The sequence below is a fragment of the Gopherus evgoodei genome, chromosome 9, assembly GCF_007399415.2.
Source record: "Gopherus evgoodei ecotype Sinaloan lineage chromosome 9, rGopEvg1_v1.p, whole genome shotgun sequence".
NCBI classification, from domain to species: Eukaryota; Metazoa; Chordata; order Testudines; family Testudinidae; genus Gopherus; species Gopherus evgoodei.
Window position 1 is genome coordinate 104,476,618 of NC_044330.1, and position 24,509 is coordinate 104,501,126.

At 45.2% G+C, this 24,509-nt stretch overlaps 1 protein-coding gene across 1 annotated transcript in view; it reads left to right on the plus strand.

Annotated features, from left to right (window-relative positions):
* The window catches only part of GPC3 (glypican 3), a 275,530-nt gene that overhangs the window by 129,131 nt on the left and 121,890 nt on the right, over window positions 1–24,509 (plus strand). The window contains exon 3 of the mRNA XM_030576108.1: window positions 3,214–3,908. Coding sequence (XP_030431968.1) covers window positions 3,214–3,908 — 695 coding nt within the window. The remainder of the gene's footprint in view (window positions 1–3,213; window positions 3,909–24,509) is intronic.

Here is a 24,509-nt window from a genome sequence, read left to right on the forward strand (position 1 = left end):
GTGGAAAAGTGACGTAACTTGTGATCCCGCTGGTATCGAGAGCCGATGCTCATCGGTTTCCATTCTGCTCCAGTACAGACGTAACAAATGGGAAAAGAACACTATGGATTAAAAATTAAACATTTCCTTCAATTATTAAACATGAATAATTGTCATGCAAATCGAGCCTGGATTCGTGTTTCCAGACAGACACAGATCAAAGCTGTTATGCTGCGAAGTGTCAGCAACCTGTGAACCAAGAGGCTGTTCGTTATTTTTATCATTTTATTAGTAGTACCCTGGAGGATGAGGGATCTAGAACAGTGTAGCTGTTTAGCATAAAAAAGACTTGCATTTCTGTCTGCTGGGATATCTGCTGCTCTTTAACTTGTTCACGTGCATATCTAGAGAGAGGAACTGGGGGTATATCAGCTTGATACCATTTGCGCAGGAAAATACTGATCGGTATACAATTAGGCCACAACTGCTAAGTGAGCCCATCGCTGGGGGTGCTTTTAATTAGTCCTGTTCATGGTGTGAAGGAGATACATGCAGAATGCCCCTGGGTCCTGGAGAGAGGATTGGGAAAATGTGAAATTCTGACTCCAGAAATACATATGCAGCCTTCATGAAGTCAATGGGAGTTGTGTGTGTGTGTGTGTGTATATCTGAAGGTAGTTTGGCCCTGAATACAGATGTCTAAGTACTATATTGAATCCTCTCCAGATAACTTCATCTGAACGATAAAACCACATGGAAAAACTTGAAAGGAACAAAAGCGGGGAGAGGGAGCTTGTCTTTTCAAGCAAAGAAACATTAATATTTCGGTGAGCTCCTCTTGTCATACGCCCTTGTTGCTTTAATATTGCCAGGCATTCGAGACGGACATCCCATTTTGCAACATAATTCCTGAGGGCTCAGTCTGTTGCCTTCATTCACAAGGGCTGGGGTTTCACACTTCACCTGGCCGTAGGTGTCTGCCTGGGGCTGGAAGGTTCCTAAGGAACTTGCCTGGTGGAAAGCAGGTAAAATCCAGAGTGCAGGGAAAGCATGGGAGATTCTAGATTCTTTATGCTGAGTGAAGCCTCATTCTGCAAGTAGTTCTCCCTCCACCCCTTCCACATGCACCAGGCAGGGTTCCCTGAACCCCACCCCTCAATCGCTAGGGGGTGATGCTGCCTTCCCGAGACTTGTCCCCCTCCCACAGCAACAGCCATCACAACTGACCGGCTAGCGTAACCTGCTCCCCACCCAACCAATCACCCAGCAGGCAAAGGCCTCGGGGTCACCCTCGTGCTATCTTTGTGAGGTGCTGAGACAGGGCTGCCAGCAGGTGGGGGTGTACCTGGGGCAGCCCTATCTCCCCTCCCTGCTGAGAGACCACCTGGGGATTGTGCTGCAGTTGGGGCAGCTGTCGTACTTGCTCTCCAGACTGTCAGGTAACCTCTCTACCTTCCCTCTGGCTGACCTCTGCCCTCATCCCGCGGGTGCCTGGCCACATGAGTAGCACTGAGAACGGGGAGGAGGCAGAATTTGCACCACCATGGCCTGGGAAAAACCACTGGCCCCACTGACACCAGGGGCCCTTTCCACTACCCCATCCCCTCCCCTATTCTGCCCATTCCCCACTCAGTGACCTCCAAGTTGCCCAGCCAGACTGCCAACTCCCCAGATTCCTCTCTCATAACCCCCACCCCTCAGCTAGCTGCCCTTGGCAATTCCCCCTCACACCCAGATCTGCCAGGTAACTCCTGTCCTTCCCACCCAGCCTGCAACTAAGCCCTGGTACTTTCCACTACCACTGCAGCAGCCTCCAGCTGCCCCCCCGCCATCCCTAGAGATGCAGGGTGTTTGTGCACAGGCATTGTCTCTCACCACGTCTTTCTGGGGCTTGCAGAAGGGACTGGCTCCCAACACCTCCTCCATGCCTGTTCCGCTGCTGAGGGGACCATGGGAGCAGAAGAATCACAGATTTTCTCTCAGTTGAGAAATGTCATGTGTGGAGCCACCAAAACCTGGGCAGCTGGCTAGGGGTGAGGTGGGCAAGGCGTGGAGTGGATTTCAAGAGGAAGGGAAGGAAGAGTATTTTCCCCAGAGGATTTCTCACATGGAAAGGTTTTTTTTGAGGCCAGCCCCCTGTTATAGTCTCAGCAACACTTCACTGATTGGTGAGGGTGACCCTAAACCTCCAATTGCAGAAGCTGGGGCTGGACAACAGGGGGCGGATCACTCAAAATCCTAGAGAGGATACTGGGCTAGATGGATGATTGGTCTGGCCATTCTTATGTTTTCATGAGCATATGGAATTTTGTTTAATATTTACTTCTGCTTAATGTGACATTAATGTGGTTTAGGGAGCTACAGTGAAATTCAGTGGTATTGGGTAGCCTTTTCTGGTCTGTCTGAACTAATCGGTGGTCTCCGTCCAGAACCTAATGGTGAGCCTCACAAAAATTCACCCTCATGTTTGGCACCGTTGCTGGTTGTTTCCGTGGAGGGATCAGCGATGGATACTTAGCTGCCTTCTTTTTAGAAATGCTCCTTCTTTGGGCTCTTCCATGGATAAACTCATTTTCCAATGGGGAGGAGGTGGAACTGGATACTTAAATGGTATGAATCCAGTGAAGTTAATGGAGTTGTGCCAATGTACTCTAGCAGAGAACCTAGTCTCCAATACCTTTCACAAGAATTAAAGTGACTAAAAAAAATGTCAAAAGAAGAATCAGTGCAGAAAGCTAAATCCCGATAACCTCTATGAACCTATAAATATTTTCCTTTCCATGGTAGAATGTCAGAGTTTAATATTTCCTGATTTGACATCCTATACAGTTTGGTGTCAAGTTTGTATCCATCTTAAATTAAGAGACTTGATATAGAATTCCGGTTAATTTCAAATCAATATATGAGAGAGAGAGAGAGAGAGAGAGAGAGGTCTTGCAATACTAGCTCATTTTTGTAATCAATATTTTCTTTAAAAGTTGAAATTCAACTAGATCATAGCTTTTGTTGTTTGAAATGTCACTTGTGTTTAAAGAGTTTATAAACTCCTCAGATCTTATACACTGCCTCTGATATGATATAGTTCTAGCAGTGACAGCTACAGATGTGGATATGTCAATGAATGAACAGCAGTGTGAATAGGACCTCAGTCTTAGTGACAAACATATTATAGTACTTGTTGTCCCATCTCAGAGTTTCTTTTAATTCTTTGTTTTGTTTTGTTTTTATTTTCAGAAGCCTTCGAAATTGTAATACGGCATGCAAGAAACTACACCAACACCATGTTTAGGAACCACTACCAGAACATGGGGTCCAGAGCTCTTAAGTTTGTCGGAGAACTTTTTACAGATATCTCGCTGTACATACTGGGCTCTGACATCAATGTGAATGACATGGTAAATGAATTTTTTGACAGCTTGTTCCCTTTAGTCTACTCACACTTGATGAACCCAGGCTTCCCTGACCCCTCCGGAGAAATGATAGAATGCCTGCGGGCAGCAAGACGAGACCACAGGGTGTTTGGTAACTACCCCAAAATTATGATGACCCAGGTGTCAAAGTCATTACAGGCCACGCGAGCCTTCCTACAAGCACTCAACCTGGGGATTGAAGTAATAAATACTACCGACCACTTAAAATTCAGCAAGGAATGTGGACGTGCGCTGCTGAGGATGTGGTACTGTTCTCATTGCCAAGGGCTACTAATGGCGAAGCCTTGTGCCGGATACTGCAGTGTTGTCATGCAAGGGTGCCTGGCCAGCGTTGTGGAGATAGATAACTACTGGAGAGAATATATTTGGTCCCTGGAAGGGCTGACCAAAGGCATGTATGGAATCTATGACATGGAGCATGTCCTGCTCAGTCTCTTCTTGTTGATACGAGACTCGGTCATGTATGCTCAGAAGAATGGAGGGAAGCTGTCTGCCACAGTGAGTTCTTTTAAATATTTCTATGTACTGGTTCTTACAGCTGTCTTTTTCCATGTGATCAGGCTATCCATTGAACATGGGAGCCTCGCGTATTTTAGAAAAACTTCCATTAAAACAAACAACTCTTTCCCCCCGGCTCCCTCCCCCGATTCATTCTGACTTCTCTGACTTACCTGAAACTGCCGTATTGCAGAACGGGGGTTAATTCCCAGCTCAGGCTCTTGGACCTGCAGTCTAGGTTGTCAGGCGCTGGGAATGTGCAGTGGTGACTGAGTTTCTCTTAGAAACTGCTGCTGAGCGATCCAACCAGCTGATTTCAGGGGTTATAGGAGACACGAAGACAAAGGAGCCTCATTCCGTCTGTGTCAGTATGAGTTGTGAAATCAGTGGGGGATCCACAGGATTTCAGCTGGGGTGTGAAGCACTGCAGATGGTGGAGGAGGGACCACATTCCTTCCTAGTTTAACATTAGCTGTCTGGTGTATGGTTGCTCCAAACAGCGAGAGCAGTGCATCCTGTATTGTACAGTCCAGGGCAGGTAAAAATCCATGATTTTTTTAAAATTTAAAATTTCTTTTATTTAAATTGGATTTTTTGATGCTCGTGTTTAAATTATAAAAATTTTTCTTTTAAAAACTAACCCTGTTTAAAATGAAATCTGAATTCAATACAAAATATGTCAAAGCCTAAACTACTTATAATATTTTACAACATTTACATAAAAATAAATATGCTGAATCCATGAGCCTCTGTCAAAACCTTTGAGTGTAAGGTTGCTCTTCTACAGAAAGAGAGGGTGCAGGGGTAGGGGGAACATCTAGCTTGATAAATATGTCAGAGTAAGTCATATATTGTACTAAGGAATTGATCCTCTGAGGGCCCCAGGGTCCGTGCTATTCGGTACAGAAGACTGGCAAAGTCCACGCAGGCATTGAAACCTGGCCTCTGACCCCAGGAGACACCATCATGTCTCTCATTGGCGTCCTCCACTGAGCCCACCTGGGTGGTCTCATACTCCTATTCTATAGCTTCTCCCTACCTGAGCTTTGATTGGCTCAGTTCTCAAATTATGAATATTTATGACTGCACCCACCATGGAAACTTCCTCTGTAGTCCATGGGAAAACACCGAGCTGCCCATAAATGACTAGGGTAGATGGTTCTGGGCACGTCAGGTAAGTGGCCTTGCTCTATCTCCTTGCATGTGTACACGAAGAGAGATGCAATCAGAAATCCATTGATTTCTGAACACCTCCCTCTCTGTCTCTAAACACACACAAAACTGCAGCGCAAAAGGCTTATGGGCTACGTGAGCAAAAGTCTTGGATTGTTGTTATTTCTTTTGTTTTCCTGGGGGGTGCGGGAGTTACGGAACAAGGGAGAGGGGGCAGAGCGTGCAACTGGAAAGGAGCAACACTGATGTGAAAGCTGTGGGAAGAAGGGACAATATTCTTCAGGGCGCAGCCTCTGGGATTGATTGCAACACCTGGGAACTGGAGAAAAAATCTGTCATGGCTGCAGGTAATAAAGAGACCTTCTCTGGAAACATATTCAAGAAATTCCTGTAGTTCTGGGTGAAAAATGAACAGGCGTAATGTAAAATTTAAATGGTGCGACAAGGCCTGGCTGTCGGAATGAAACACCATTATGGAAAATGCTCCTCAGATGGCAGTGACTTCGAAGATGATGATGTGGATGTATCTGAACAACCTGGATGAACTGGTTAGTAAACTTACTTTTATACCATTCTTATGGCCTGCCTACCACATCCTTACTGTGCTATGATGATAACTTAGATTATGGTCATAAGTTAGTGTTTTGAGTGGATTGTTTGATTATTTCTGAATTTCAAAATGTTAGTGTTCAGAATAGAATTGGTATGTTATTTTGTTATGGGAGTATTTACCATTTGAACTATTACTGCTGGACTTCTGACATGATTTTTTGTTGCTCAGTATAATCAAACATCTTAGGTGAAGATAACCTGTTTAAACATAAAGTTTTATTAGGCGTTTATGAATTTAAATCTTTTGAAAAAAAATTTCCAAGTTGTTTGGTAGGTTGCTACAGATAAGGGTTTAAATAGATTTTGAAAATCCTTATGATTTATTAACGAGGTTTAGAATAAATTAAATCATTTAAACAGTGGTACTAACAGTTGCAGTAGGAGGAATCCTCCATTTACAGTCCCATTTTTTAAAGCAGTGCAGAGTAATGCTCAGTGAGTGAGAGTGACCCGTTTTTATGATTTTGTTTCAGTGCCCAGCTTAGATATAAGAGGTTGTGAACGTCCATCATCTGCAACGTCTGCAAGTTCAGAATCATCTGCTGCAACTAAACAGGTGTCAAACAGTAAATTACCTGGATCGAAAAAAAATACTTTCTTCATCATCCAGTAAGTTCGTAACCAGGACCATCAAATTCCAGGCAGACCTCTTAGATGAAAAGATGGCTGGGTTCATTTATGCAATAAATTCTCCTTTTCCTCTTGTTCAGAACCAACTTTTCATTGACGTGGTTGAATCATTATGACCAGCTACACTCCACCCGGCAGAGCAGACATTACAGGAAGGTTGCTGGATACAGGGTATGAAAGGGAAACTGAACAGTGTGCAAAAAACATCGACAGGAACTTCGTTAAGCTGAAGGCAGGCCTACACGTAATATACTGCAGCATAGCAACTGCACCGGTGCAGTGAAGCACTTCAGTGAAGATACTATAATGCTGACAGGAGAGCTTCTCCCGTTGGCGTAGTTAATCCACCTCCCTGAGAGGCAGTAGCTATTTCAATGGAAGAAGCTCTCCTGTTGACATTGTGCTGTTTACACCAGGAGATAGGTCGGTATAACCACTTCGCTCTGGGGTGTGGTGAGCGGTGTAGTTATATTGATGTAAGTTTGTAGTGTAGACCTGGCCTGAGTCTTGATGGGTGGAGCAATGTACACAATGATCCAGCAATACATGCTGGTGTGACAACAGAAAGTGGAGTGTCTGTCTTACAGAAACAACTGATACCTCAGGAAATGCCCATACCGCAGAGTACTTAAAAGAAGTAGCAATGAAAGCTGTCACAGACTGAACAGAAATTCAAGTGTCAGTTGTGTAGCTTTGTCACAGGCACTGCAGCAAATGTAGCAAAGATGAGAAGAAATCGAGAAGAAGGTAACAAAGGGAACCTGAAACTTGTAACGCATGGGTGCAGTGCTCATTTGATGCATCTTTTAGCTAGTGTCTTGTGCTGACATTGCAGAATACTTTCATGACAACCACTCTGCTTCAGCCTCACTGAAGAGAGGAGGCGAAGCCAGATGAATTCTCCCCCAGGATGTACAGTGGAATTCAGTGGTTGACTGTTCTGAACTATGTGTTCAGAACTGGCCTATTCTGATGACAGGTTGTGAAGAAAATTGTGACCAAACAGATGGAACTACCACAGCCAAAGTACTCAGCACTGGACTGGAGAGCAATATAGAAGATGGGCTGAATACGCCGAAACCTGCTTCCAGAGCCTTCCACAAATGGCAGGAAGATTGCTGCTAGGTTGCCGATGCTGCTGAAATTTGGAAAGGACTTCGAGGGACCTTGACAAAAGAGAGGTGCTGGCAGGAAAGAGGCGGCTGGATCAAGCAAAGTACCAGGGTAGATGCTGAGCTGCTGAAGAAGATGCTGCTAAGACCTGGGCATCTAATAATCACCAGCCGCTTGTGCCAGCCATAACAGCTTTCAGGATGGGAGGGGACCATTCGGGCAGGACACGTTTGCTGATGCTGTTTTAAAGCAAGTTACACCGCTGAACCCTGACTGTCCCCCAGGACCTCCTGCTCCTTTTCCAACCTCCCCTCCCCTCTCCCTGCCCCCTGCCCAGGGCGCTTATTGGAAAGCCTGGGAGGTGGGCGGGCGCAAGCTGCGTGGCTGCGGGGGAGGGAGGGACAGGAGGGGAGGGGCCGGGGGTAGCCTCCCGGGTCAGGAGCTCAAGGGCCGGGCAGCCTCACGCTTCCCCTTGGAATTTCTTCATGCCCCCCAAGGGGGGTGCACCCCCCAGTTTGGGAACCAATGATTTAGTAAAGAAGCAATAAATCATTCACCATTTCCTAGCATACTAAATATGTACAATCAATAAGAATCTGAACATATTAAGCTATATAATTGCTTCATAAATATATATAGTTATAGTGCACCCTGCGAGGTAGTCCCCCCGCAAAGTACCCAATCTAGTGTAAAAGATCTACTTAATTGTAAGTCAACATGTTTTAATGGTTATATCAACCAATGAGAATGCACCTCTAAGTAGAAAATAACTGAATTACAAATAGAAAAGTGGATTACAATAGAAGATTTAAATCAATCCACTCTGTGTTCTGCATTACTACAGTAGGTAAGGGGTCCTCTCTCCTGCTAACGCATTCTCAGTCTTGGTTACATATCTCAGGGTATGTCTACACTATGAAATTAGGTTGATTTAATAGAAGTCGATTTTTTTAGAAATGGATTTGATACAGTCGATTGTATGTGTCTCCACCAAGCGCATTAAGTCAGCGGTGTGCGTCCACAGTACCGAGGCTAATGTCGAATTTCGGAGTATTGCACTGTGGTAGCTATCCCACAGTTCCCACAGTCTCCACCCCCCATTGGAATTCTGGGTTGAGCTCCCAATGCCTGATGGGGCAAAAACATTGTTGTGGGTGGTTTTGCAAACATGTCATCAGGACCCTCTTCTTCCCTCCCTTCTTCCTTCTCTCCCTGAAAGCAATGGCAAACAATTGTTTCTCGCCTTTTTTCCTGGGTTACCCATGCAGATGACATACCATGGCAAGCATGGAGCCCGCTCAGCTCACTGTCACTATACATCTCCTGGGTGCTGCTGGCAGATGCGGTACTGCACTGCTACACAGCAGCAGCTCCGTGCCTTTGCGGCAGCAGATGGTGCAGTAGGACTGCTAGCCGTCGTCGTCGTCTCCTGGGTGCTCCTGGCTGACGTCGGTCGGGGCGTCTGGGCAGACATGGGTGCTCCTGGCCGACCTTAGTGAGGTCAGTCAGGGGCACCTGGACATAAATGGGAGTGACTCCAGGTCATTCTATTCTTTAAGTTTTGTCTAATGGAAATTCAGTCCTGCCTGGAATATCATGCCAGCTGGAGGCTTCTGCCTCAGGCTGCTCTCCTAGTCGGCAGTACAGCGCGGTTGCACCTACCCCAGCCTACCCCTTGCTACCATGGCTCATGAAGACTGGACAGTAGTAAGGAGCAGTTCAACTATAGGCTGAGCAAGTGCAGAATGGTGGTAGAATGTGCCTTTGGACATTTAAAAGCTCGCTGGCGCAGCTTACTGACTTGGTTAGACCTCAGCGAAACCAGTATTCCCATCGTTATTACTGCCTGCTGTGTGCTCTACAATATCTGTGAGAGTAAGGGGTAGATGTTTATGTCAGGGTGGGAATTTGAGGCAAATTGCCTGGCCACTGATTACATGCAGCGAGACACCAGGGTGGTTAGAAGAGCACAGCAGGGCATGCTGTGCATCAGAGAAGCTTTGAAAACCAGTTTCTTGACTGGCCAGGCTACAGTGTGAAAGTTCTATGTGTTTCTTCTTGATTAAAACTCACCCCCTTGGTTCACTCTACTTCCCTGTAAGCCAACTACCCTCCTCTTCCCCCTTTGATCTCCGCTTGCAAAGGCAATAAAGTAATTGTTGTTTCAAATTAATGCATTCATTATTAATTCGTCACACAAATGGGGGGATAACTGCTAAGGTAGCCTGGGAGGGGTGGGGGAGGAGGGAAGCACAGGGTTGGGGTAGTTGTAGGGGCACCCTCTAGAATGGCATGCAGCTCATCATAGAAACGGTATGTCTGGGGCTCTGACCTGGAGCGGCCGTTTGCATCTCTGGTTCTTTGGTAGGCTTCACGTGGCACTGCTGCGGGTCCCTGTTATAACCTCTGTCCTTTATGCCCTTGGAGATTTTTTCAAATATTCCGGCATTTTGTCTTTTAGAACAGAGTTCGGATAGCACGGATTTATCTCCCCATACAGCAATCAGATCCAGTACCTCCCGTTCGGTCCATGCTGGAGCTCTTTTGCGATTCTAGGACTCCATGGTCACTTGTGCTGATGAGCTCCGCATGGTCATCTGTGCTGATCAGCTCGCTACACTGGCCAAACAGGAAATGAAATTCAAAAGTTCACGGGGCTTTTCCTGTCTACCTGGCCAGTGCATCTGAGTTGAGAGTGCTGTCCAGAGCAGTCACAATGGAGCACTCTGGGATAGCTCCTGGAGGCCAATACCATCTAATTGAGTCCATGCTACCCTAAATTTGACCCAGCAGGGTCGATTTCGGCACTAAACCCCTCGTCAGGGAGGAGTACAGAAATCGATTTTAAGAGCCCTTTAAGTCGACAAAAATGGCTTCGTTGTGTGGACGGGTGCCGGGTTAAATCAATCTAACACTACCAAATTTGACATAAACTCGTAGTGTAGACCAGGGCTCAGATGTGGGAGTGTGGTATTATTTATTAGGCGTGTCCTGACTCTTAAATTATACTGTGTGAATTTCTGAACCTCTCTGGAAACTGTGAGGCTTTCTTGTTCAGAAAATACCATGGCTTTTTTTAAACTCCCGGGACAAATGGAACACAGTAATATGAGACTTGTTTTGCAAAGGAAAGTTGTAAAGACAAGACTGAATTGCTCAGCACAGGTATTGTAGAGCATGTGAGAAGATTGTGAGAATCGTATCGTTTGCTTAAAGCCGGTTATAAGAAGGCTGCTGTTAGCTGCTTGTTCCTGTCATTTTTGACTGCTGTTTACAAAAGAGCTGTATTTATATAGGTCGTTGTAGTGCTCTCACTGGAAGTAATTCTTGTCTGTTTTGGGGCCATGAAAATGGATTTTGAGCTGTGCTTGGCATTGTGCCATTTTTACTCATTTAAGCTGCGTTATGTGCCACGTTTGCTCAATAATGGCCGAGCCCTTATCAAATTCCCCCAAGCACGAAACATGACACGGTGCTAATTCTGTTTGTGAAACTGCGTGGTAGGACCGTGCCAACCCTGCCCCCTTTGGTAGTTGGCGCAAATAAGGTATGGGCTCTTTCCCTTTCTCAGCCAAGATGCAAGGGTCTGACCTAAAGCCCATAGAAACCAGTATAGGATTAGTCTTTCTTAGTAGCACAGTGGTATGGTGAAGTCTCTTGGTACTAACTGTGCTCTAGAACGTGCTTACATGTGGATGTGTGACAAGTTTGATGAGGAAGGTAGAAGCTGCTATTACCAGTGGTTCTAGGGCCGATGGCACCTGCCTCCCCCCGCGATGTCCCGGGAACAATGTTCAGTGTATCTTGTTTAAAGTTTGTTGTAATTGTCACTGCTCTATTGTGCCCAAGGACCTCACTCCTGACAGCCGGAAGAACTCTCATGTGCCCCCCAACTGTGCTACAGTGTGTTGTATATAACAGCAGATTTGGGCTAGGCATGTCCTTGCCTTGGGTCAGTGCCTTATTACTGACGATAAAATGGGAAATCCTACTACTGTACCGCAAATGTAAATAACACCCTGCCGAACAGCTTCGTTAAATGACAGTAAATCTAACCTGCCAAAGCCTGAAATTCCGAGTTAGGCTGGATACTTAGGTTCTTAATCGCTAGTGTTTGGCTAGAAGAAACAACTGTATAAATCAAATTCAAAAGTGTTGGCCTTGATTCTTCAGTGCCTCTTTCTTCTGCAAAATTTGGTTCCTCTTTCTTCACCATAAACAGAATTTTAACTAAGTACCAATGAGTTTTAATCTTTGCAGCCCCTCTGAAAGCCATGCGATTGCTAAGGGCTTGTCCACACATAAACCACTGCAGGGGCACGGTGGCACCGCTGTAGTTGTGTCGCTGTAGCGCTTCAGTGAAGATGCTACCTACGCCAAAGGCCAGGCTTCTGTCAGCGAAGATAGTCCAGCTCCCCAAGAGGCAGTAGCTAGGCGAGTGGGAGAATTCTCCCATTGACCTAGTGCTGTCTGCACCAGGGGGGTTAGGTCAGTTTTACTGTATTGTTCAGGGGTGTGGCTTTTTCACACCCTGGAGTGACCTAATTTTTCCACGCTTGAAGGCATGTGAGATGCGCAGAACCTTTATTATAGGTGGTGATACACAAGGAAAGACTCCATCTTTCCTCTTGGAGCCCAGTTTGAGTTTTCATGGCTTGAAGTTAGAGGAAAAACTTATTTGTCCTTGTAAACTGAGCTCATTTGACCTGGAAATAATGGAGACAAAACCATAGAACCCCACAAGTCGGTTTTTCATAGTGCAGGGGTCGACTGCCGCAGGGATGTGCTGGCTGCCGTGTCCCGCAGCTCTCATTGGCCAGGAACGGTGAACCGTGGCCACTGGGAGCTGTGGGAGGATGTACCTGTGGATGGTCAATGTAAACCAAATGTCTCATGGCCCGCCAGTGGATTGCTCTGATGGGCCTCGTGCCGAAGGTTGCCGACCCTGTCATAGTGGGAGCACATTCTTAAAGACCAGAATTTCAGCTGGGGGCACATGTGTTCCTTTAAGAGCATTGCACACCCTTTGACCTGCAAACCAGGATGTGCTCACGGGAAACTATCAGAACAGCTCTCCCTGTGTGAAGGCCAGCTGGGGTTTTCAAGCATGAGCAATGTGTGTGGAAATTCGTGGCCTTGATAACTTAAGCACCTAATGATCTGGGGTTTTGCCTCCTAATTTTGGTTGTTTTTTTTGCCACAGCAGAGATCTATAAATTTTAAGGCCAGAAGGGATGACTGGGCTCATCTAGTCTGATTCCCTGCCTAACACAGGTCTGAGGGCTTCTGTGAATTAATTCCATGACGTATCCAGTTCTGCCGCAGAATATGCATATCCAGTGGCAGAACATGGCTCCCAGTAATACTGTTAAATATTTGGATCTTGTCCTTCGACTGATAGCACGTGCCTGCTTGGGTGACTGCGTGAGTGCAGAGTCCCACTCCGGGGCGGCTCCAGGCCCCAGCACGCCAAGCGTGTGCTTGGGGCGGCATGCCGCGGAGGGTGCTCTGCCGGTCTCTGGGAGGGCAGCAGGCAGGGTGCCTTCGGTGGCATGCCTGCGGAAGGTCTGCTGGTCCCGCAGCTTCGGTGGACCTCTCGCAGGCATGCCTGCAGAGGGTCCGCTGGTCCCGCGGCTCCACCGAAGCACGCCTGCCGGAGGTCCACCGGAGCTGCGGGACCAGCGAGTGGCAGAGCGCCCCACGCAGCATGACGCCATGCTTGGGGCGACGAAATGTGTAGAGCCGCCCCTGGTCCCACTGAAGTCACTGGTGGATGAGGGCAGCAGTATGATAGTCCTTTTGTGCACTATCAATTGAAGGTTTAGGGCCAAAATTTCCTTTTCTAAATTAAAAACCATGGAGTATTACAACCCGCCCTCCACTCGCCAGTGAATAGCATGCCAATTCTTCAGCTCCATACGTAGTTGGGCACTTCTGTGAAATGCTATTTTTCTTAATACTTGAGTGATTTTTTTATTCAGTGAAGATGTTTGAATGATAGGAACACAAAAGAAATAATCAAATCCTGCAAGCCCATTGCCTTGCAATTGTCACTGAAAAGAGAATGGCTAGTGAAGGTTGGTTTTTTTTTTCAAGTTTATTTAGAAAATGTTGCTGCTGCTCAGCTAAGACTTTTTTCTGTCAAACCGGAGCCCAGAGCAAACATTCGCAAATAGAGGTATCCGCTGTTCAACAGGTTTATAATGGAAGTGCTGCCAAATCTTAACTGTACCATTGCAAATTGCTCAGCTTTGATACTCTATCTGCATCTGAGATAAATATCTCTTGCCCTTAAGTGATTTAACAATGTTTAAATGAAAGTTTCTCTGTTACATTTATCAGCACACATTGAATTTCAAAGAATATACCTAGAAGCAAGCAGTAATATTTACCATATCCTATACGTCTGATTGGTTTTTAGACACTGTTGTCATATCGAATTATATAATGCCACAGGGGTACTCCCTGAAAGTGCGGGGCTCTGTTTAAATGCTGATTGTTCATCTTGGTATCCTTCATTATTCGCTGTGGCCATAAATATTTTTGTAGCCATTGTTGAGGTTACTGAGGATAATGACAGCAGTTTTTATTTAATTGTCATTGAGTTCTCCATGATTTCAGCTAATTTCATCTCCCATGCACATAGGCCTGGACTCACAGAGGTGCTTAAAGAGCTCCCTCTCTGGCCCCAACACTCTAGGTATTTGAAGCTGTCCACTGCGTATAAACATTCAGAGGCACTGGGCAGGAGAGAGAGGTGAGTAGGGGGGACCCAGGGCCAGTCCCCGTCAGCATCTCCCAGAACTCAGTCCTTGGAGCACCTGCCTCAGAGGGGGCAGATCCCTGTTCAGATCCTTTCTCCCCCTGAAGCACATCCCAGGTAAATGTTCTAATCACCTGGCACCACCACTATCCCCTCCTCTGGCCATTGTGATCATCACAAGAAACGCCCCAGGCGCCTAAGCTGCCAGATTCCAGGAGATTGGTTCCCGTTTGTGCATAGCTAGTGGTGGTAAGCACTTCCCTGCAGTCTGGATTTAGGAGCCTATCTCTGTGAGGGGGTTGGGCTTAAAACCCCCTTCCTCTCATCAGCTCCCTGCCTAGCATGCTGGCTTTTGTGACTCCCATTCTCAGGTGCCTCTCTGTCCCCATGCATTACATATTGAACCTCAGTGCTTAACTCAGGCTTTATGGATTGCAAAGTTGTCCTGGGATTTTTCTAGGCAACTGAACGTTAAGCATTGCAAAACTCAGTGCCACAGTGGCTAAATACCTTTCAGAATCCAGGCCACAGAACTTACCCTGAATAACAGCTCTCCCACATTCTCTCTTCTTCCCCTAGCTTTTTTCTGCCTCTTGCTTCTTGAACTCCTTATAGAGCAGTGCTCAGAATTGCCATCTTCTTCGCTGCTTTTCCCCCTTCTTGCTATCTCATCTGCACTAGAACTGTGATAGAAGATTCTAGAACTCTCCTTGACAACACTCAGGCCCCGATTCGAGAATGATTCAGGAATTGCACGTTCAGGAAGTGAAGCACATGCTTCAGTCCCACCAAGGTCAGTTAGGAGCTTTGAAAATTTAATCTTCAGTCACTTAGGAGGCCAAGCCAGAATGACTTTCTAAGGGACTTAGCTGCTTTTGAAAATGGATTTTAGGCTCCTAAGTGACTTAGGAGCAGTTGCAAATGTTGCTTTCCTAAGCACATGCTTAAAGTTAAGCCTGTGCTTAATTACCATCCTTAATCGGGGCCACAATGAGGCAAGCATATAAATTGCCATAACTAATCATACATTTGCTTTAGTGGCAGAAAGGTGATTTTTACAGGGAAGTTGAGTGCTGAATACTGTGCAGTTGCCGTACTAGCTTACTTTGAGTGCTTTGATGTCCTTACTTAAATGGTTGATGGTTTTCCAATAATATTAGTGTTCGCTTTTTTAATTTTTGCCAGAATTTGAGCCTAAAAATGTCACCCCTCTAATATGCTCTTAAAAAATTATTTATTGTTGCTTTGTCAGGAAAACACATTGTCATTATGTGTGTGTGTGTGTGTGTGTGTGTGTGTGTGTGTATGTATGTACATATATTTTTCTCCTATTTATTGCCTTTTCCTGGTTAAAAGTGTTTCTGCCCCTTGCAGATCGTTAATTTTGTTCATGAATATAGGAAAGGATGATCATAATCAGTGTATGTCTGGATTTCCTGCCGCAAATAAAGACCATCAAAGATTTTCAGTACAAATAAACCTATAAATATGCAGCCCAAACACTGCTTAAAGTTTATGTACTATCTGCTGTTGAAAGCACAAAAGAGGAAATAGGTCTGGGTATTCTTATACAGCTAATAGTTGGTCTTCTCTGTGATTTCCTACCTTACTTGCACTGTAAGTTATTTTTAGCATTAAAGCAGATGAAGTCTAGTTGGAGGGGAAAAGGTTGATTTGATAAAAGTTAATTAGTCAACCTAAATATCTATTTTGTAATTTTTCTTAACTCTCTAAATTTTCAAAACCACCCCAGGAGAACAGAAAGCAACAAACAAATCACAAAACGTGCAGTGTAATCATAGGGGATTAATGTCTTGGGACCTAGAAACAGGGAAAAAGCTGAATGGACTATAAGGTGGATAGAAAGCTGGCTAGATCATTGGGCTCAGCAGGTAGTGATCAACGGCTCCATGTCTAGTTGGCAGTCGGTACCAAGTGGAGTGCCCCGGGGGTCGGCCCTGAGGCCAGTTTTGTTCAACATCTTCATTAATGTTCTGGATGATGGGATGAACTGCACCCTCAGCAAGTTCGCAGATGACACTAAGCTGGGGGGAGAGGTAGATACGCTGGAGGGTAGGGATAGAGTCCAGAGTGACCTAGACAAATTGGAGGATTGGGCCAAAAGAAATCTGGTGAGGTTCAACAAGGATAAGTGCAGAGTCCTGTACTTAGGAAGGAAGTACAGGCTTGGAGGCTGACTGGCTAAGCGGCAGTTCTGCAGAAAAGGGCCTGGGGCCTACAGTGGATGAGAAGCTGGATATGAGTCAGCAGTATGCCCTTGTTGCCAAGAAGGCTAACGGCATTTTGGGCTGCATTAGTAGGAGTGTTGCCAGCAGATCAAGGGAAGTGATTATTCTCCGCTATTCGGCACTAGTGAGGCCACATCTGGAGTATTGCATCCAGTTTTTTGGGCCCCCCCACTACAGAAAGGAAGTGGACAAATTTGAGGGAGTCCAGTGGAGGGCAACAAAAATGATTAGGGGCTGGGGCACATGATTTGTGGGGAGAGGCTGAGGGAACTGGGCTTATTTAGTCTGCAGAAAAGAAGAGTGAGGGAGAATTTGATAGCAGCCTTCAACTACCTGAACGGGGGTTCCAGAGAGGATGGAGCTCAGCTGTTCTCGGTGGTGGCAGATGACAGAACAAGGAGCAATGGTCTCAAGTTGCAGTGCAGGTGGTCTAGGTTGGATATTAGGAAACACTGTTTCACTAGGAGGGTGGTGAAGCACTGGATGAGTTACCTAGGGAGGTGGTGGAATCTCCATCCATAGAAGTTTTTAAAGCTCAGCTTGACAAAGGCCTGGCTGGAATGATTTAGTTGGGGTTGGTCCTGCTTTGAGCAGGGGGTTGGACTAGGTGACCTCCTGAGGTTTCTTCCAACCCTAATCTTCTATGATTCTATACCGCTGTTAAGAAGATGGTTTTGTGGTTAAAATACAGGACTGGGGCTTAGGAGGAATGGTATCAATTCCTGACTCTGCCACATACTCATCATATGACCTTGGACAAGTCACTTCATCTCTCTGAGCCTCGGTTACCCATCTTTGAAATGGGTATAACACTTTCGCCCACCCTATTGTCTATCTGGATTTTTGTAAGCAGGGAATGACTCCTATGTCTATGTATGGTGCCTGCCATGATAGGGTCCTGATCTCGATTGGAGCCTGTAGTTGCTAGTATCATATTAATAATAAATAATACCAGTGGCTTGACACATTCACTAATTTGATGAAATCAAGGGATGGTAGCAGACTATAAAGAAACATAGGATATTTCTGATTACAGTACTAATAAATCAAACAGAATATTCTAAAACAAAACAAACCAAAACCCCAACAACCAATCAACCAAACCCTGCAGATGCATGAAGGAAACTTCAGTTCATCCACAACTGTGATACGTGTGTGCCTTAAGTTAGGCACCTAAATCTTCATTTTTGGGACCTATATCAATGGCCTGATTTTTTCAGAGATGTTGAGAACTAGGCAGCTCCTGTTGAAGTCTGTGGCAGATGCTGGGAGCTGAAGGTGGTCAGCATCTTTGAAAATTAGGCCACTCATTCTGGTGCCCTTAGACAGCCATATTTGGCTAGTCAATACTGCCAAATCTAAGCATTCACAAATCCTGAGTCAGCTCTCCTACAAGCTAGGTGACTTCAAAACAATCATAATGTGAGGTTCTTTTTATTTGCCTGATGATTTTTGAGTCTATGGGGTTCACATTTTCAAACTTTTCTTCTTAGCCAGGAAACCCAGAAAGTTAATTTTTGAAAAGGAAAGCTGAGATTCTCATGTAAATAACATGACTCCAGGAGCTGGTACTTCTTGTAAAATAGCAAAGTTTCATGATGAAATTGAAGAGTTGGCAATGCCACCATCGTGTCCATCTCATCCAGGAATAGATTTGTGATGATCCTTGAGGGCCAAATCTTGGTCTCTTTGGGCAGACTGAAAAGTGCAAGGAGGAAATGAAAAGAGATGAAGAAGGAGGTGGAGCTAAGTTGTGCAGGGCCTTGCAACAAGGATGTGCTGCTTAAATGTGGGGTGAGAATGTGTGGGCATTTCCATTCACATTGTAAATATAATATACTTTGGAGCAGGGATAAAGTGTGATGAATACTCGTGCCTTACAATAGCTCTCTAATTGCGAAGCATCATCTAGAACAAAAAAGAGCAGGAGACTTGTTCTGCACTGGGATTAACTCATGGATGAATTGCTGGAACATCAAGGTAAACAAAAATCCAGATGGATAAATATAGCAGAATCTGTTATGTCTATTGCAGATACCATCAGGAAGCGAAGCAAGCATATACTCTAGAAAAGGTATACAGAGTCCACATGGAAATATCAACTTTTTCTCCTAAATATGCTTATCAATTTTAGGAGCTTTTTTGATTGATAGATTCCAAATCATCTGCACCACCTCAGCCACCATGTAAAAAAGCAGCCACTTGTGGGGTAAAATGCAACAGCGTGTGGCAATGCTACGCCGCAGTTTAGGATAGGAAATGAAGCCAACCTGAATTGCAGATGGGGCAAAGTTTGGATACAGATTTGGAAGTGTTAGTGTTGGTGGGTGCAAGCTGAAAGATTTGGTACAAGCCTATATATGGCCTTAATCAAATGGAACTGCAGGGGGGGAATTTCAGGTACTCAGAATTTAATCGACCGAGCTGCAATTACTCGGCGTGGGAGGCGGTTTCCTTAGAATCCTGATGGGAAGCTCATGAAAGTGCAGAAATGAGAGTTACTGTTTTGGTGTCAATGACACCACTGAAACGTGCTTAAAGCTGGCCTCAGTTGGTTGGGAATGTTGCATGAAAACTAACTTCAGAAATACTAAATTAAACGGACTTCTGCAGAAAAGGATGAAAATGTCTTCTGTCATCGCATATGGTGATTCAAAGGTATTTTTGGAGGCCTACTGTTCACACAATGGTAGTGATGTAATTTTTACCAGCATTCGTTAGATGCTGATTGCGCCTTTTTAAACTTCTGTTTGACTAATCTTCCTTTTGACATGGCTCTCCTGGTGACCTGCTAGAAGTTGCATCTCTTCTAGGAGTAGGATCACAGTGCTAGGTGTGATCAGCGACACAGCAGGGGCTCTTACGAGTTTCCCTCTCTGCTAATAGTGAGATTTTTCTACACTGGACTTTGTGAGAAATGTCTAAGGAAAGCTCCAGTAACTGCTTTGAAATTATGGCATCGTTCAAGTAGTCTTTTTTCCATTAGGGCTTCTAAAATCAGTTTCTATGTACCATTGCTAGTGCAGGTTTCTTTGTGTTACATTAGCTCTCGGAATTGTCAGTTGGCCATACTGCTGCAATATTTTCCGTTTCATTATCGGAAAGGTTTAATCTTCAAACTGCTCTGTTATTAATTCAGGCATCTAGTTCTGTTCACTGCAAATACATTAGAAAAATGTGGGAAGTTTCAGTGTTCAGTATACCAGCACGCATTCACTGCAATTCCCAGGTGGGTTTTTCATGGCTGGGTTTGTTGGTCACTTTGTGGTATATATTGTAACATGACTGATGTAACAGGTAAGATATTAAAGCAATGTCTGTCAACTCTGCAACATGAAAAAGAAACCTGGTCTTCAAAGACCATCTCAGTAAAATTCCTGTTGCTTCAAAAATATCTTGGAAGTGTTAAAATTATTTAGTTAAAGAAGTTTTGATCTTAATGATTTTCTTAAATAAGTATGATGGCACCTTGCAAACATATTGAACTGTATAGGCATTTCAACCTATACATTCCTGCTTTGTTTGGGCCCTGGCTGGAGCTGAGAGAATAATGAGTGGAAAATTATTCATGAATACTTTTGTGCAATCCAGCATGTTGGTATAACCTTTTTGGCACTTAAATCTTGAATAAAAATTTTAAAAGCCTCTCGGTGACTTAGGAACAGCAGTGCATATGTCACTTTTGAAAATGGGATCTATCTTAAACATCATTAGCTCCTAAGTCACCTTCAAAATTGGGACTTGGGCTCCTAAGTCACTTATATGCTCTTGAAAGCTTTACCCAGGGCCGGTGCAAGTATGTTTCGCGCCCTAGGCGAAATTTCTACCTTGCGCCTTTGCCCCCTGAGCACCTGCGCCCTGAGGCGCCCCCCCTGCAGCAGCTGCCCCCCTCCGCCCTGAGGCGCCCCCCCCACGGCAGCTGCCCCCCTCCGCCCTGAGGTGCCCCCCCGTGGCAGCTGCCACCCCCCACTCTCTGCCTTGAGGCACTCCCCCCGCCCCAGCTCACCCCTGCCCCGCCTCCATCCCGAGCACGCCATGGCCGCTTCACTTCTCCCATCTCCCAGGCTTGCAGTGCCTAAGCTGATTGGCGCTGCAAGCCTGGGAGGTGGGAGATGTGAAGCAGCTCACCCCTGCTCCGCCTCCTCCCCAAGCACGCCGTGGCCGCTTCACTTCTACCACCTCCCAGGCTTGTGGTGCCAATCAGCTTAGGCACCGCAAGCCTGGGAAGCCGGAGAAGTGAAGTGGCCACGGTGTGCTCGGGGAGGAGGTGGGGCAGGAGTGAGCTGGGGCAGGGAGTTCCCCTGCATGCTACCTCCCACCCCCTTACTTGCTGCAGGCGGTACTCCCCACGCTCTCCTGCCCCAGCTCCCTCCGCCTAAATGCCAGTGGCTACTGGGGTGGTTGAAGATCCGGCCGCTGTGGTCGCTGCTGAAGAAAATGGCGCCCCCCAAATCCTAATGCCTTAGGTGACCGCCTAGGTCGCCTAAATGGTTGCACCGGCCCTGGCTTTACCTCATGTCTTGACTGAGGAAAGAGGTCATTGTTCATCCACCGTTGTCCATCAACCATGACTTTGTCCCAAGTGTACACAAAGTTAACTCCTTTTAACACGTGAGTGTTAGTTGTGGTTAATTCTAGGATCCCCTGTCCAAAAGCTCTGATAACACCATCATTCAAATACCCCCTCCCATTACCTCTTTCCTGGTTCCTGACAAAATACACTCAATTCAAATTATCCTTGTTATACCCTCACCATTTAGAGAACACTAAAAGTGTCTGGCTCTTTGGAACTGAGCTGCAGAGATGGTGCAGTGCATCTGAATTTCCTGTGGGTCCGATTGGACTTGACTTATCTTTTGTTCCTGTTAGTGCTAACATAGTTGGGAAGAAAAAAGAGAGGAGTCAAGCTGTGTTTATGACTCCTTTGTTTGGGTTGTGCATTGTACAATAGAATGTTAAATTGTTTTTGCGGGATACCACTGCTAAATGATGATTAAACCTGTCAGCATAAAAACAAATGGATTGAGTTCGCTGATGACAGATGTTATTTGTAAATTTCCATCTTAATTTTTTTGCTTCATATACTAGAATTGTAAATGTCCCTATCCTTTTGAATAGAAGAGTTCTGTCCTCTGAGACCTTGTTCCGCTTGAATGGAGTTGGCAGTGGCAGCCACTTTAAAAAAAAAAAAGTTTATTTCTTTTTTTATCAGTAGCTTTTAGAAGTGTCTTGAACACACATCATGGCCAGTGCATAAAAGTTCCTTTGTTGAACTCAGCTGGTGCCCAATCCAATAACCATTGAAGCCAATAGCAATCTTTCCATTAACTTCAGGAGGAGTTGGATCAGGTCCTCGATGATGTGCAGCTCTCTGCCAGTTTATGCTGTAAGAGTAAAAAGAGCTTCCAGAGGCTACTGTATTTTAAGGGAGAGTGTATCTTACGGTTTGATTTCACTTTGTAAAGCAGGCATTATGGGCAGTAAGTGCAAGGTGCATGTAAGTTATAAGCAGCAGGATGCCTTGCAAACATTCCCAGCCAATGTCAGAAGGAGCCTATGGATCCACTTTAGTTAATGCCTGTGTTTTGCATCTGTGAGGTCGTGCCCTTTCCAGTGGCAGAGGAGAGTCAGAGTATATTGCCACCGCTGCTTTATGCTGAGATCCTGAGCATTTCAGAAGCTCTTTTGTTCTAACGTGCTCCCACTTCGTGATATGATGTTAGCTTGCACAGCTGTAGCACGTGCTAGAGAAGGTGACTGTGATATAAAGCAAATAAAAATATCAGAAATGAATGTGGTTTTATTGCATAACTTTTTGTACGCTCGCCAACTGCTTTCACCACATAAACAATTCCCCCTCCCCCCCCCGCGTCTCATAGTTGTATTTTATAGATGGAGACAATTTTGGTTTTACCACCCCAATCTCCCTCCCTCTTATAATGTGATGTAACTTGTGCATTCCTCCTATTGCCCAGGTGGGACAGGCATTCCTCCGTTCCCACTCAATGATCCCACGGAGGAAGGGCTCCTGTAGCCCTGGCACAGGACTCCAGTGACTTACCTGGTACCGTTCTGTCCCAGGGACTTCCCTGAACTGAAGTCTCCTGTAGTACTGGACTAGTAACCCCCAGGGTTGACTAGAATGACATATTTAACGGCTTGTTTCAATACTTCTGCAGCATTTGAGAAGCTTTATCATTTTGAAAGATTCAGTTATGTTGTCAAATCAACGCCAACATTTTGGGAATCCACCCCATTCACTGTATGGGACCAGAACAGTCACAGTTGCTCTAAGACATCGTGAGCTTTGGATACCAGCTGATTAATTCAGGGAACATGAAAGCAAGTCAAAGAGACTTTTTCATTCTTCTTTTGGGAGAAAGAAGCAGCAGAAAGAGATCGGGGAAAAGTAGAGTTAAACAACTGGAGAAAAAAACGATTAGGGCTGTGAATCAGACTCTGCAGGGGAGTGGAGGACCGCAGTGGGAAAGGGTCAAAATGTTCAGCTTTGGATGTCTAATATTAGGCCCATGAGGCCATAGTGAGACACTTAAGTACCTAGTCTGATTTTCAAGGGTGTTGAGCATGCACAACCTCACTGAAGCCAAGAGGAGCTGTCAAGATCAGCTAATCAGGTCCTGTATTTGATCCTAGGGGCGATCCTGAATAACCAACTCCTCAGCTTCTCCCACTCAGTTGCCCTACACATGAACAAGCACCCTTGGCCACCCTACCCCCAAGTGCTCACCTGTGGTCTCAGTTGACCAATTTGGGTTCGGGGGGCTTGAAGGGAGGAAGTAAGTTTAGAGCCAGGGATTCTTGAGGCAGCATTGTGTGGTGCCCATCCCTTCCCTTTCGCACCAGCTGCACAGCTTGGAGCTCGAAACAAACCCTAGCTGTGTGTTACAATGAATGCAGTCGGTCAACTTTTTATCCTTTCTCCTGGGACTGGTGGGACTATGCTGGCTTATGTTTCTTAATTGCCCACATATACTTTTTTCAAAAAAGGATGTAGAAAATGCTAATATAGCTGTCCAAACAACATTTTTATGGCTCTCATCCTAATAGCAGTGACCTCCGCAAACCTCTATTAATGCACATTGCCTATTAAAAATATAATAATAATTAAAAAAAATTCTACTTCCCTTTTGTGAAGATTTTATCCATGCTAAGATCTGCTGCTTTGGAAAGCTAGACTCATGTTCATGAATATCCATCTATTTATGCTTTTTACACTAAAACCTCTTTTGGCCTCATTATCTATGACTGTAATTTCCACTAAGAACTCTGTCTGAGGTCAATCACAGGGCTTCTCTCGTGTTAGCTGCTCTGAGTTTACTTCCAATTACAGTAATCCCCAGGAGTGCTGCTATCTTAAAATATAACTAACTCTTCCATTAGCAATGCTGCCAAATGTGCTGAAAATAAAACAGAAATGTAAAAGTGGCCCTCAGCAATGCAAAAAGCATATACTCTGAGTGGTACAGTTATTTTTTCTTTTTTAGTCTCTAGAAAATGAAGTTCTGGGTAGCAATGAATTTTCCATTAAATTAAAATTATCTGTAGGAGTGGCTTGCGTTCAGCACTGTAAAATGTTCTCTCACTTTCCACTCTGATTGTAAAGTGGTTCAAGAAACTGTGCACAAAAGACACTACATACAAATAAATTGAAATAAACGATGGGAAGATGATAAAGGTTGACTTTCCAGTTATCCACAGCAGTGAGTGCACAGATTCACTGCTAACAGAACTCCAGAATAATCTCTCTTGACTAGTGCTAAATGAGCTCTGAGTTTCTTTGGTGCCATTTTTCATCTCTAACCTGTTTTTGCCCACTAATAAACCCCCAGGGGTGCAAAGTCTCCCCTCAGATGTGTGCAGGAGGGCAAAGTTTGCCTCTAACTGCATTATTCTTTGACGGGATCATTTGGTTGAGACGTGACTTCAGGAAGCTGGGTCTATAGCCTACAGCTATTTTGGCAGAGCTATTTCCATTTTAAAAAGAGCAGCCGCTGAATTCAGCAATTATTTGTGCAGGTGCATCCTTCTAACCTAATCAGT